The 14,909-nt window shown below is 31.4% G+C and overlaps 1 protein-coding gene across 1 annotated transcript; it reads right to left on the bottom strand.

The window, feature by feature from the left end:
• Window positions 1-5,311: 5,311 nt before the first annotated feature.
• On the bottom strand, window positions 5,312-10,969 carry LOC142323760 (uncharacterized). The gene is made up of 2 exons (XM_075363940.1): window positions 9,068-10,969; window positions 5,312-5,959 (listed from the first exon to the last, which is right to left on the bottom strand). The coding sequence occupies exon 1, from the start codon at window positions 10,962-10,964 to the stop codon at window positions 10,212-10,214; it is 753 nt and encodes a 250-aa protein (XP_075220055.1). The 5' UTR covers window positions 10,965-10,969; the 3' UTR covers window positions 5,312-5,959; window positions 9,068-10,211.
• Window positions 10,970-14,909: the final 3,940 nt, after the last annotated feature.

Genomic DNA, 14,909 nt, shown 5'->3' on the forward strand with positions numbered 1-14,909 from the left:
GAGCACATGCACACACACACACACACAGACACATACATATACACTAATTTTAAAGTTTATATCTCAATAATTAAAAAATTCACACTTGGTTTTTCAAAAGTAAGGCATTAAGAATTTTTTTGACACAATGTTTCTTTATGTCTTGTTATAAGAGTAGGCTTATCATCATTTAATAGTGTAAAGTAAATACAATAAATAAACTGGAAAACAAAATTAACTTAATTACTACAAAAATGATTAATAACTTTTAATTTAGTAGTGATGAAATGAATAACATTTAGTGTTCAAAACCTTTTTGCACTTTTTACATATATATGTCGACTGTTAACTCTTTCTACCTGCTTTTGTACTTGCTGCACGGCAAACACAGCAGTTTCTTTCTTTGCCTCCTGGTATTCGCTCAAAAAATTTATCTGTACTTGTATGACCACCTGCCTCAGGCTGTTACGTATGAGGAGCATGGGGAGATTCGTTCAAATGTAGTAAATGTATTTGTCTATCTTCATTTGTACCCATTTTGTTGATAATGTAAAAATTAATCTGGATAAAGGTTTATCTACATTTAGTTTATAAAAAATATAAGAATTAAGAATGATTTGGTAAAAAATATTAAATATAACTTTTTTCCAATATTTTATTGTTTTCCTGTGATCTAAATAAACATAGAGCATCTGGTCTGATATGCATGTGTTGATTATGTCTTATCATTTGTGATTTACCATCAATTATTACTTTATCGCCTCTTTTTTTTTGTTTTCATTTCATTGAAACGAAAACAATAACTGTAAATATAAGTATTTGACTAACTTAATGGATGTAAAGAAATTATCTATGAATATATGATATCCTTTGTTTAGATATCCTCCCATTTGTAATAATTTAATCACTACTGTATAGGCTAATCCTTTTTCCTGCATTTCTTTTTTATCATTTCCTTCCACACCTAGGTACACAAAAAAACTTAAGCAGTTTTTCTTATAACATCACAGATAATCGACAGCTTCACACCCTATCTGTGATGCTTTTTTGGCATGTACTGTAAGAGTTGTGTGTATGTTTTTGTGTTAATAATGCTTTCATAAACTGAAAAATATTGTCCAGGTGTATAGTAAAATTTTGACAGCCAATTCATGTGTTCAGTTACAGGTTGGAAACGGAAGCAAGGGTCATAATCCTTATGATTGGGATTAGGTAAATTGGTTGTGTCCACCATATGAAGGAATTGAAGTATAGCTTGAAGTCTATCTCTAGTGAACATTCTTTCAAACCATGAAATACATTGGGTGGAATATGCCCACCAGTAGCTGTAGATGATGGGCTTTTTAATAATTCCCATATTCAAAACAGCATTAAATGCTTGTATTTCAAGAAGTGACATAGGTTTCCAATTTTAAACCTGTGATCTTAAGATCTTGGGCATACTCGGCAAGAAATTTTTCAGCATAATTGTTGGTTTGTTTAATAAACATTTCTAACAAGCCAATCGTAAAAAATAACTTAAAATATTCAACTGGTTTTGAATTATGGGGTAGACTATATTTAATCCCTGGCTTTTTTTTTGTCTTCAGTCATTTGACTGGTTTGATGCAGCTCTCCAAGATTCCCTGTTTAGTGCTAGTCGTTTCAATTTGGTATACCCCGTACATCCTACATCCCTAAAAATTTGTTTTACATATTCCAAACGTGGCCTGCCTACACAATTTTTTCCTTCTATCTGTCCTTCCAATATTAATGTGACTATTCCAGGATGCCTTAATGTGTGGCCTATAAGTCTGTCTCTTTGTGTAGCTATATTTTTCCAAATGCTTCTTTCTTCATGTATTTGCCACAACACCTCTTCATTTGTCACTTTATCCACCCATCTGATTTTTAACATTCTCCTATAGCACATTTTATAAGCTTCTAATCTTTTCTTCTCAGATACTCCGATTGTCCAAGTTTCACTTCCATATAAAGCGACACTCCAAACATATACTTTCAAAAATATTTTCCTGACATTTAAATTAATTTTTGATGTAAACAAATTATATTTCTGACTGAAGGCTCGTTTCGCCTGTGCTATTCGGCATTTTATATCGCTCCTGCTTCGTCCATCTTTAGTAATTCTACTTGCCAAATAATAAAATTCTTCTACCTCCATAATCTTTTCTCCTCCTATTTTCACATTCAGTGGTCCATCTTTGTGATTTCTACTACATTTCATTACTTTTGTTTTGTTCTTGTTTATTTTCATCTATGCCGTTCATTGTTTCTTCTAAATCCTTTTTACTCTCGGCTAGAATTACTATATCATCAGCAAATCGTAGCATCTTTATCTTTTCACCTTGTACTGTTACTTTGAATCTAAATTGTTCTTTAACATCATTAACTGCTAGTTCTATGTAAAGATTAAAAAGTAACGGGGATAGGGAACATCCTTGTCAGACTACCTTTCTTATGTTCTTCAATTATTACTGTTGCTGTTTGGTTCCTGTAAATGTTAGCAATTGTTCTTCTGTCTATGTATTTGAAAGTTTTTTAAAATGCTGAACAATTTATTCCAGTCTACGTTATCGAATGCGTTTTCTAGGTCTATAAATGCCAAGTATGTTGGTTTGTTTTTCTATAATCTTCCTTCTACTATTAATCTGAGGCCTAAAATTGCTTCCCTTGTCTCTATACTTTTCCTGAAACCAAATCGGTCTTCTCCTAACACTTCTTCCACTCTCCTCTCAATTCTTCTGTATAGAATTCTAGTTAAGAATTTTGATGCATGACTAGGTAAACTAATTGTTCTGTATTCTTCACATTTATCTGCCCCTGCTTTCTTTGGTATCATTACTATAACACCTTTTTTGAAGTCTGACGGAAATTCCCCTATTTCATAAATATTACACACCAGTTTGTATAATCTATCCAATCGCTTCCTCACCTGCACTGCGCAGTAATTCTACAGGTATTCCGTCTATTCCAGGAGCCTTTCTGCCATTTAAATCTTTTAATGCTCTCTTAAATTCAGATCTCAGTATTGTTTCTCCCATTTCATCCTCTCCAACTTCTTCCTCCTCTATAACACCATTTTCTAATTCATTTCCTCCGTATAACTCTTCAATATATTCCACCCACCTATCGACTTTACCTTTCGTATTATAAATCGGTGTACCATCTTTGTTTAACACATTATTAGATTTTAGTTTATGTACCCCAAAATTTTCCTTAACTTTCCTGTACGCTCTGTCTATTTTACCAATGTTCATTTCTCTTTCCACTTCTGAACACTTTTCTTTAATCCACTGTTCTTTCGCCAGTTTGCACTTCCTGTTTATAGTATTTCTTAATTGTCGATAGTTCCTTTTACTTTCTTCATCACTAGCATTCTTATATTTTCTACGTTCATCCATCAGCTGCAATATATCGTCTGAAACCCAAGGTTTTCTACCAGTTGTCTTTGTTCCGCCTAAGTCCGCTTCTGCTGATTTAATAATTTCCTTTTTAACATTCTCCCATTCATCTACATTTTCTACCTTATCTTTTTTATTCAGACCTCTTGCGATGTCCTCCTCAAAAATCTGCTTTACCTCCTCTTCCTCAAGCTTCTCTAAATTCCACCGATTCATATGACACCTTTTCTTCAGGTTTTTATACCCCAATCTACATTTTATTATCACCAATGTCTGCTCCAGGGTAAGTTTTGCAGTCAACGAGTTGATTTCTAAATCTTTGCTTAACCATGATATAATCTATCTGATACCTTGCAGTATTGCCTGGCTTTTTCCAAGTGTATATTCTTCTATTATGATTTTTAAATTGAGTGTTGGCAATTACTAAATTATACTTCATGCAAAACTCTATAAATCGGTCCCCTCTTTCATTCCTTTTGCCCAGCCCATATTCACCCACTATATTTCCTTCCTTGCTTTTTCCAATGCTTGCATTCCAATCTCCAACTAGTATTAAATTTTCATCTCCTTTTACGTATTTAATTGCTTCATCAATTTCTTCGCATACACACTCTACCTCATCATCATCATTATCATGGGCGCTTGTAGGCATATAGACATTAACAATCGTTGTCGGTTTAGGTTTTGATTTTATCCTTATTACAATGATACTATCGCTATGCATTTTGAAATACTCTACTCTCTTCCCTATCTTCTTGTTCATTACGAAACCTAACCTCACTAATTCCTACTACATCTACATTTATCCTACCCATTTCCCTTTTTAAATTTTCTAACCTGCCAACCTTTTTTAAACTTCTTATATTCCACACTCTGACTCGTAGAATGTTATTTTTTAATTTTCTGGTGACCCCTTCCTTAGTAGTCCCCACCCGGAGATCCAAACGGGAGACTAGTTTACCTCCAGAATATTTTACCAAGGAAGGCGCCTCCATCATTGCTATATGAAAATGCAGAGAGCTACATTTTCTTGGAAAAAGAAGCAGCTGTAGTTTTCCATTGCTTTCAGCTGTGCAGTACTCAGAGGACTGAAGCCCTGGCAATTCTTGAAAATTAAAATTATTTTGATAACCTAAATCATTATTTTCATCAACATTTGCCCACCCTCTCCCATCCTCTAAGCCATGGTATGAATTGTCATCGCCTGTTTACGAGGTCTGCCTTTAGGCCTAGGTGTAGTTTGTGGAGGGCTAGTAAAATTTTTTTCTTTAAATTGGAATCTGAGTAATCCTAAAAAATCATTTTATTCCCCAAACATGATGTAGGTGGTTAGTTTATATCATCTGGAGGATGATTGCATCATTATCAGTGTCATCGATAATATCAGAATCAGAACTTGACAAGTCACTATTCCACATAAAATCACTTTTATCTAAGTCAAATCACTTTTATCCTTTATAAAATACCAAAGAAAAAAATCATAAATGGGGTCAGATCAGATGATGTTGGAGACTACAACAAAGAAGCCCTGTCATCAGGTCCATGCCAACCACGCCAGTGGTTTAGGAAAACATTATTCAACTGATCCTATAGAGTTGTCAGTGAGGAGGTGCACCTCCATCTTGTTGCCAAATAAAATTTTTTGGTTCATTTACAGTTGAGGAAAACATCATGTACATAGCATATCAAGATATGCAATTCTTGTTAGCAAGTGTAACAAAAGTTACAGTCAGCAAATGTGAATGGCCAGTAAATTTTCTGTAGTGACATTGCACAGAAAACATTCAATTTTCAGGAGTCCCTTTTGTGTTGTTAGAGTTTGCGAGCTTACTTCCAAATTAAAAAAAAAAGAAAATTTAATTTGAAAAGCTCATTGTAGAATCAATATAAAATAAAAGCTCAATCACAAAACAATTCAGATTAAGGGGGGAACAACGAAAAAATGCACTAGGGCTATGTAGTCTGATCACATGTATATTATTAAAATTAAAAAAATTATTAACATTAACAATATGAAAAATAATTTTTTAACATAAATTGAACATATTAAGCATATCAAAATTATTTTGAATCATATATATATGGAATCATAGAAAACACATTCCCACACTACTCGTCTGTCATATTTAAAAAAAATATAAAATAAAGTAATTAACATTAACAATACAAGAAAATAATTTTTTTTAACATTAGTTAAACATATTATTTATATCAGAATTATATGGAATCATATATTTCGAATCATATCATTAATTTTTTCTTCATATACATAAGGATATAAAAATAATGTACACATATAAAAATAATGTGCACATATAAAAATAATGATGACCTCGCATCGAATACACCTATTTACCCAGTCTCACTGTCCTGTCTCATCAAACAAAGAACACATCATCACTTCCGTGCTATCCAACTCAAAACACGTCTCCACTCCATGACTGCTAAATTCACACTAGCCTCGAAAACAAAGAATGTCAGTCTCGCTTCCCCCGCCAGACGCCCGTTCGTACACGTACACACTTTTTTCTCCGAATGTATATGCTCTCACACCAGTCCACGATGACATCACCGTCTGGCTATACAGACCATGTCATACATCAAAAAACAAAGTTATGTAATACAATTTCTTATCAAACTAATTACGTTTATTTAACTATTAAAATAATATAATAATACTATTGCCTATTTTCTGTTTTTAATATCAGCTAAGCCAAATGAATATTAACTACCTTTTAAAATATTGAAACTTTTTTCTTTATGACATAATATATATATCGTTCGTAACCAACAAAATTTAGAATGGTTACAGAACCCCCCTTTTTTGTTGTTTTGAATGGCTTACCAATCAGAACAACAAAAAAAAGAATTACCATATAAATTTTGTTTTTATACAAGAAATAATAAAAAATGCACATAACAATCCTCTAATAAAAGTCATTTGTATAACTAACAATATCTCAAAACTTACATATCATCTTCAGTTTATAATTTAATCACAATCTCAATAGAATACATATTACAAAACATAACAAATTCATAATAAAAATAAATTCAACAAACAAATACTTCTGTTCATTCTATTACAGGTTGACAACATCTTTTTTATCAAGTCAGATTTCATCTAATCTACTGGTACATATATTTTCTTAATTCTACTACATTATAGGTTTATTTGACTTAATACTTAATAACAAACAAATTACATAATTCCCTTTTATATAACCTTTAATAGATTACATTTCACTGTTTTCATAAAAGCACCAGTTATATTAGATATAACAACAAAAACAAAAAATAAACAAAACATTCTGATACTCAACAAATACTAATATTACTATAACTAACATTCACTTAAAACTAATTTTCTGTATCCAGAATTACGATTTATTACTCTCTTATTTTCTTTAATAGGCCTAAGACCTTCTGACAACATTGTACAGGCCTCCCTCAATGCTGTCTCACCCCGTTTCCCGTATTTTGGTGCTCTCCGTCTCCTCTTACTCCCTTTGAGCTATTATCATTGCGATACATCCTTCCACCACTGCTTTGATCAATTCTATTACTACTTTGCTCATTATTGTTTCCATACCTTCTCTGTTCCTATCATACCTTTCATATTTATCATGTCTGACATAACTTTGCTCGCCATTATATCTAAAACCTCTGTGTTCACTCCTATTATTAAATTTCTGGTCCTCTTGCCATCCCATAATCAGGTTCTCTAATGTATCTAAATTTTCAGGCCGTGCTGCTAACAATACTAGTCTTAAATTTTCTGGTAACTGCCTTGCAATACTTCTTACAAAAGTGGCAATTGGCATAGGCGGATCCAAATATTGTGACTGATTGTAAGTCCTTACTACGTAATTATGTACATCCCGGTAATGACCCATAAACTTACTACCCCCCATTATCCTGCCTCTTAACTCTTCTTGCTTCTTTTCTGACCAAAATCGTTTCAAAAATGATACCTTAAATTCATCAAACCCTTCCCATTCTCTATGGTGTGCCTCAAACCAAAGTTCGGATTCTCCTTTAAAATATTTTCTCATACTTGCAATTTTGTATTCCCATTTCCGTCTCTTTTGTTTTAAATTCATCTTTAGATGATCTAAAAATGTTTTTGGATGTGGTTCCCTGTGCTCATTGTAGAACTCTGGTACCATCTCCACTTGCACTTCTCCAACAACATTTTTATTGACTAAATCTAATTCCAGTTCTTCTTTAAACATTTTAAATTTGTTATTCATTTTAGTCTCAACCCCCTCAACATCACTTAAAGCCTTGTCTAAATGTGACTCACAAACATATAATTTTTTTACTAATGTGATTCATACTTGGATCTAATGTAACTAATCTTTTGTTCAATTCTTTTTTATTTTTTATAATTATAAGCTTAGTTTTTTCTCCTTCTTGTACTGCCTGTTTCTCAACATCATCAATCTTATCAAATATCGTTTTTGATTTATTCTCATTTACCTCCACAATTTTCTTAACCATCTCATCAAACCTAACCTCAAAATTTAACTGTTTCTGCTTGACCTCTTCATAATGCACATTTATAGTCTCCTTCAATTCTTTATAATTGTATTGACATTCTTTTTCGAAGTTTTGTACCTTCTTGTCCAAATTTATTTTATATTCACTTAATCTTCTATTTGTCTCCTCAATTTTAGAATTTAAATAATCAAATTTGGAGTTTATATTCTCAGTGAGTTCTACTTTCACTTGTTCAATTCTATTATTATTTTTCTCCAATTTTTCATTCAAACTAGCCATATTCTGTTCTAGTTCAATATTCAAACTAGTAAAATTTTCTTCAGTTTTTTGTTGCATAGCGATCAAAAATAATTTGAAATCATCATAGTCATCTTTGTTTATACACAAACCCTGATCTCTACTTCCCTTATCATCTAAATCTAAGGCCTTATATCTGTCAACAATACTATTGCTACTCATATCACCATCCTTAAATCTACTATCTAATAGACTATCATTTTCTTCTAATCATAGATGGCTTTAAATCCATTTCTTATAGCTTATTAATTTTTTAATAGAAAATATTGTAATTATTTTTTTGTTTTACAAAGCAAAAGACAGACCATATAACCCACTTCGATTATTCAGGCTCCACATTGGGCGCCATTTTGCGAGCTTACTTCCAAATTAAAAAAAAAGGAAAATTTAATTTGAAAAGCTCATTGTAGAATCAGTATAAAATAAAAGCTCAATCACAAAACAATTCAAATTAAGGGGGGAACAACGAAAAAATGCACTAGGGCTATGTAGTCTGATCACATGTATATTATTAAAATTAAAAAAATTATTAACATTAACAATATGAAAAATAATTTTTTAACATAAATTGAACATATTAAGCATATCAAAATTATTTTGAATCATATATATATGGAATCATAGAAAACACATTCCCACACTACTCGTCTGTCATATTTAAAAAAAATATAAAATAAAGTAATTAACATTAACAATACAAGAAAATAATTTTTTTTAACATTAGTTAAACATATTATTTATATCAGAATTATATGGAATCATATATTTCGAATCATATCATTAATTTTTTCTTCATATACATAAGGATATAAAAATAATGTACACATATAAAAATAATGTGCACATATAAAAATAATGATGACCTCGCATCGAATACACCTATTTACCCAGTCTCACTGTCCTGTCTCATCAAACAAAGAACACATCATCACTTCCGTGCTATCCAACTCAAAACACGTCTCCACTCCATGACTGCTAAATTCACACTAGCCTCGAAAACAAAGAATGTCAGTCTCGCTTCCCCCGCCAGACGCCCGTTCGTACACGTACACACTTTTTTCTCCGAATGTATATGCTCTCACACCAGTCCACGATGACATCACCGTCTGGCTATACAGACCATGTCATACATCAAAAAACAAAGTTATGTAATACAATTTCTTATCAAACTAATTACGTTTATTTAACTATTAAAATAATATAATAATACTATTGCCTATTTTCTGTTTTTAATATCAGCTAAGCCAAATGAATATTAACTACCTTTTAAAATATTGAAACTTTTTTCTTTATGACATAATATATATATCGTTCGTAACCAACAAAATTTAGAATGGTTACAGAACCCCCCTTTTTTGTTGTTTTGAATGGCTTACCAATCAGAACAACAAAAAAAAGAATTACCATATAAATTTTGTTTTTATACAAGAAATAATAAAAAATGCACATAACAATCCTCTAATAAAAGTCATTTGTATAACTAACAATATCTCAAAACTTACATATCATCTTCAGTTTATAATTTAATCACAATCTCAATAGAATACATATTACAAAACATAACAAATTCATAATAAAAATAAATTCAACAAACAAATACTTCTGTTCATTCTATTACAGGTTGACAACATCTTTTTTATCAAGTCAGATTTCATCTAATCTACTGGTACATATATTTTCTTAATTCTACTACATTATAGGTTTATTTGACTTAATACTTAATAACAAACAAATTACATAATTCCCTTTTATATAACCTTTAATAGATTACATTTCACTGTTTTCATAAAAGCACCAGTTATATTAGATATAACAACAAAAACAAAAAATAAACAAAACATTCTGATACTCAACAAATACTAATATTACTATAACTAACATTCACTTAAAACTAATTTTCTGTATCCAGAATTACGATTTATTACTCTCTTATTTTCTTTAATAGGCCTAAGACCTTCTGACAACATTGTACAGGCCTCCCTCAATGCTGTCTCACCCCGTTTCCCGTATTTTGGTGCTCTCCGTCTCCTCTTACTCCCTTTGAGCTATTATCATTGCGATACATCCTTCCACCACTGCTTTGATCAATTCTATTACTACTTTGCTCATTATTGTTTCCATACCTTCTCTGTTCCTATCATACCTTTCATATTTATCATGTCTGACATAACTTTGCTCGCCATTATATCTAAAACCTCTGTGTTCACTCCTATTATTAAATTTCTGGTCCTCTTGCCATCCCATAATCAGGTTCTCTAATGTATCTAAATTTTCAGGCCGTGCTGCTAACAATACTAGTCTTAAATTTTCTGGTAACTGCCTTGCAATACTTCTTACAAAAGTGGCAATTGGCATAGGCGGATCCAAATATTGTGACTGATTGTAAGTCCTTACTACGTAATTATGTACATCCCGGTAATGACCCATAAACTTACTACCCCCCATTATCCTGCCTCTTAACTCTTCTTGCTTCTTTTCTGACCAAAATCGTTTCAAAAATGATACCTTAAATTCATCAAACCCTTCCCATTCTCTATGGTGTGCCTCAAACCAAAGTTCGGATTCTCCTTTAAAATATTTTCTCATACTTGCAATTTTGTATTCCCATTTCCGTCTCTTTTGTTTTAAATTCATCTTTAGATGATCTAAAAATGTTTTTGGATGTGGTTCCCTGTGCTCATTGTAGAACTCTGGTACCATCTCCACTTGCACTTCTCCAACAACATTTTTATTGACTAAATCTAATTCCAGTTCTTCTTTAAACATTTTAAATTTGTTATTCATTTTAGTCTCAACCCCCTCAACATCACTTAAAGCCTTGTCTAAATGTGACTCACAAACATATAATTTTTTTACTAATGTGATTCATACTTGGATCTAATGTAACTAATCTTTTGTTCAATTCTTTTTTATTTTTTATAATTATAAGCTTAGTTTTTTCTCCTTCTTGTACTGCCTGTTTCTCAACATCATCAATCTTATCAAATATCGTTTTTGATTTATTCTCATTTACCTCCACAATTTTCTTAACCATCTCATCAAACCTAACCTCAAAATTTAACTGTTTCTGCTTGACCTCTTCATAATGCACATTTATAGTCTCCTTCAATTCTTTATAATTGTATTGACATTCTTTTTCGAAGTTTTGTACCTTCTTGTCCAAATTTATTTTATATTCACTTAATCTTCTATTTGTCTCCTCAATTTTAGAATTTAAATAATCAAATTTGGAGTTTATATTCTCAGTGAGTTCTACTTTCACTTGTTCAATTCTATTATTATTTTTCTCCAATTTTTCATTCAAACTAGCCATATTCTGTTCTAGTTCAATATTCAAACTAGTAAAATTTTCTTCAGTTTTTTGTTGCATAGCGATCAAAAATAATTTGAAATCATCATAGTCATCTTTGTTTATACACAAACCCTGATCTCTACTTCCCTTATCATCTAAATCTAAGGCCTTATATCTGTCAACAATACTATTGCTACTCATATCACCATCCTTAAATCTACTATCTAATAGACTATCATTTTCTTCTAATCATAGATGGCTTTAAATCCATTTCTTATAGCTTATTAATTTTTTAATAGAAAATATTGTAATTATTTTTTTGTTTTACAAAGCAAAAGACAGACCATATAACCCACTTCGATTATTCAGGCCCCACATTGGGCGCCATTTTGCGAGCTTACTTCCAAATTAAAAAAAAAGGAAAATTTAATTTGAAAAGCTCATTGTAGAATCAGTATAAAATAAAAGCTCAATCACAAAACAATTCAAATTAAGGGGGGAACAACGAAAAAATGCACTAGGGCTATGTAGTCTGATCACATGTATATTATTAAAATTAAAAAAATTATTAACATTAACAATACGAAAAATAATTTTTTAACATAAATTGAACATATTAAGCATATCAAAATTATTTTGAATCATAGATATGGAATCATAGAAAACACATTTCCACACTACTCGTCAATATTTCCACATTAACAATACAAGAAAATAATTTTTTTTAACATAAGTTAAACATATTATTTTTTTTTTTTTTTTTTTTTTTTTTTTTTTTTTTGTCTTCAGTCATTTGACTGGCTTGATGCAGCTCTCCAAGATTCCCTATCTAGTGCTAGTCGTTTCATTTCAGTATACCTTCTACATCCTACATCCCTAACAATTTGTTTTACATATTCCAAACGTGGCCTGCCTACACAATTTTTCCCTTCTACCTGTCCTTCCAATATTAAAGCAACTATTCCAGGATACCTTAGTATGTGGCCTATAAGTCTGTCTCTTCTTTTAACTATATTTTTTCAAATGCTTCTTTCTTCATCTATTTGCCGCAATACCTCTTCATTTGTCACTTTATCCACCCATCTGATCTTTAACATTCTCCTATAGCACCATATTTCGAAAGCTTCTAATCTTTTCTTCTCAGATACTCCGATTGTCCAAGTTTCACTTCCATATAAAGCGACACTCCAAACATACACTTTCAAAAATCTTTTCCTGACATTTAAATTAATTTTTGATGTAAACAAATCATATTTCTTACTAAAGAAAGATTTCGGCATTTTATATCGCTCCTGCTTCGTCCATCTTTAGTAATTCTACTTCCCAAATAACAAAATTCTTCTACCTCCATAATCTATTCTCCTCCTATTTTCACATTCAGTGGTCCATCTTTGTTATTTCTACTACATTTCATTACTTTCGTTTTGTTCTTGTTTATTTTCATGCGATAGTTCTTGCGTAGGACTTCATCTATGCCGTTCATTGTTTCTTCTAAATCCTTTTTACTCTCGGCTAGAATTACTATATCATCAGCAAATCGTAGCATCTTTATCTTTTCACCTTGTACTGTTACTCCGAATCTAAATTGTTCTTAAACATAATTAACTGCTAGTTCCATGTAAAGATTAAAAAGTAACGGAGATAGGAATATCCTTGTCGGACTCCTTTTCTTATTACGGCTTCTTTCTTATGTTCTTCAATTGTTACTGTTGCTGTTTGGTTCTTGTACATGTTAGCTATTGTTCTTCTATCTCTGTATTTGAACCCTAATTTTTTTAAAATGCTGAACATTTTATTCCAGTGTATGTTATCAAATGCCTTTTCTAGGTCTATAAACGCAAAGTATGTTGGTTTGTTTTTCTTTAATCTTCCTTCTACTGTTAATCTGAGGCCTAAAATTGCTTCCCTTGTCCCTATACTTTTCCTGAAACCAAATTGGTCTTCTCCTAACACTTCCTCCACTCTCCTCTCAATTCTTCTGTATAGAATTCTAGTTAAGATTTTTAATGCATGACTAGTTAAACTAATTGTTCTGTATTCTTCACATTTATCTGCCGCTGCTTTCTCTGGTATCATTAATGTCATCATTCTTTGGTATCAAATGTCTAAAAAATGTATAAATATTATTATTAAAACTTGTACAGAATTTAATACTGAAAGAACTGATGTAATAAACTTTATGAAAAAAAATCAACTTTTGTCTTTAAAAACAAAACAGAATATAACTTAAAAGAAAATGTTAGGAATTTGTAAAAATTAAAACAGTTATGTAGTACGATAAATTTAGACCTTTAAAAAATAAAAATCCTTTCAATTTACATTTAAAAAAATACGCACTGTGGATTATACCTTATTGATTTACAATAAATTTTGCGAAAATTTCACCACTGGTATCTATGCCTTTTTCAGCTCATTTCTTTAAATTTCCTGTTGTTAACCTAATGAAATCTTCACGTTCTTTGATGAGGGCAGCAGAATTGAGAATACGAGCGATCAGTTCATCTTGTGTGTCTACGTTTTCTTGTATACCTCTCATTATATCCATCCCCATAAACAGTAATCTAACGGAGTAAGGATGGCAAATTTTCTTTACGTTCACTCCATTTACCAGTACAGTTTTCATCTAAGAATTGTCTTAATTCATTTGTAAAATTTATTAGCTGCTCCATCAAGTTGATGATACATTTAAATTCTTTCGCCAATGACAAATTTTTAAGCTTGTAAGAAATTCATTGATTAAAAATTCCAGATAATTTCTTTCCGTGACACGTGCTTCTAGTATGAAAGGACCTATTAATTGATTGTCGATCATGCCACATCAAAAGTTCACCAAAGGTTTTTGCTGGAAATTTGATTCGACTACAGCATGTGAGTTTTCTTCAGACTACCGACGTGATTCCGTGTTTTGTTTATGCCATTACAGGTAAAAGTAGCTACGTCCGAAAATAGTATTAACGGAATTAAATGATAAATATTGTTAACCCACCGACAAAACTGCAGTCATCTGTAATGGTTACAAAGCTGGAGCTGTTAAACTTTCTGAACGTGATAAGGACACAGCCTATGAGTATGTAATGTCCTCTATACTGTACTTTGTGGAATGTTGACTCGTATAGAAATTATTCGTGTGCTCGTTGTAGAACTAAAATCTATCCACCTTAACAATGTTTTCCCTTTCATCACCATGTTTCAGTTGACGTTCAGATAAAACATGAACATCGGCAATTGTGAACCATTCTCACAAAGATTATTAAAAATTCTATAAAATACTTTAAGGTTTAGAACTACTCGTCCAGGGTAGCTATTCTTCCATTACAAAAGCCGTACACAAAAATCATATAAGCATATTCTACACGAGTGAAGAGATGCGGCATTTTTCAAAACAATGAATTCAAAACGGAATCTCACTTTTTACAATACTTTTGAATACAGATTCA

This window comes from Lycorma delicatula, chromosome 4 (genome assembly GCF_047948215.1).
Source record: "Lycorma delicatula isolate Av1 chromosome 4, ASM4794821v1, whole genome shotgun sequence".
In the NCBI taxonomy this organism is placed as follows: Eukaryota; Metazoa; Arthropoda; class Insecta; order Hemiptera; family Fulgoridae; genus Lycorma; species Lycorma delicatula.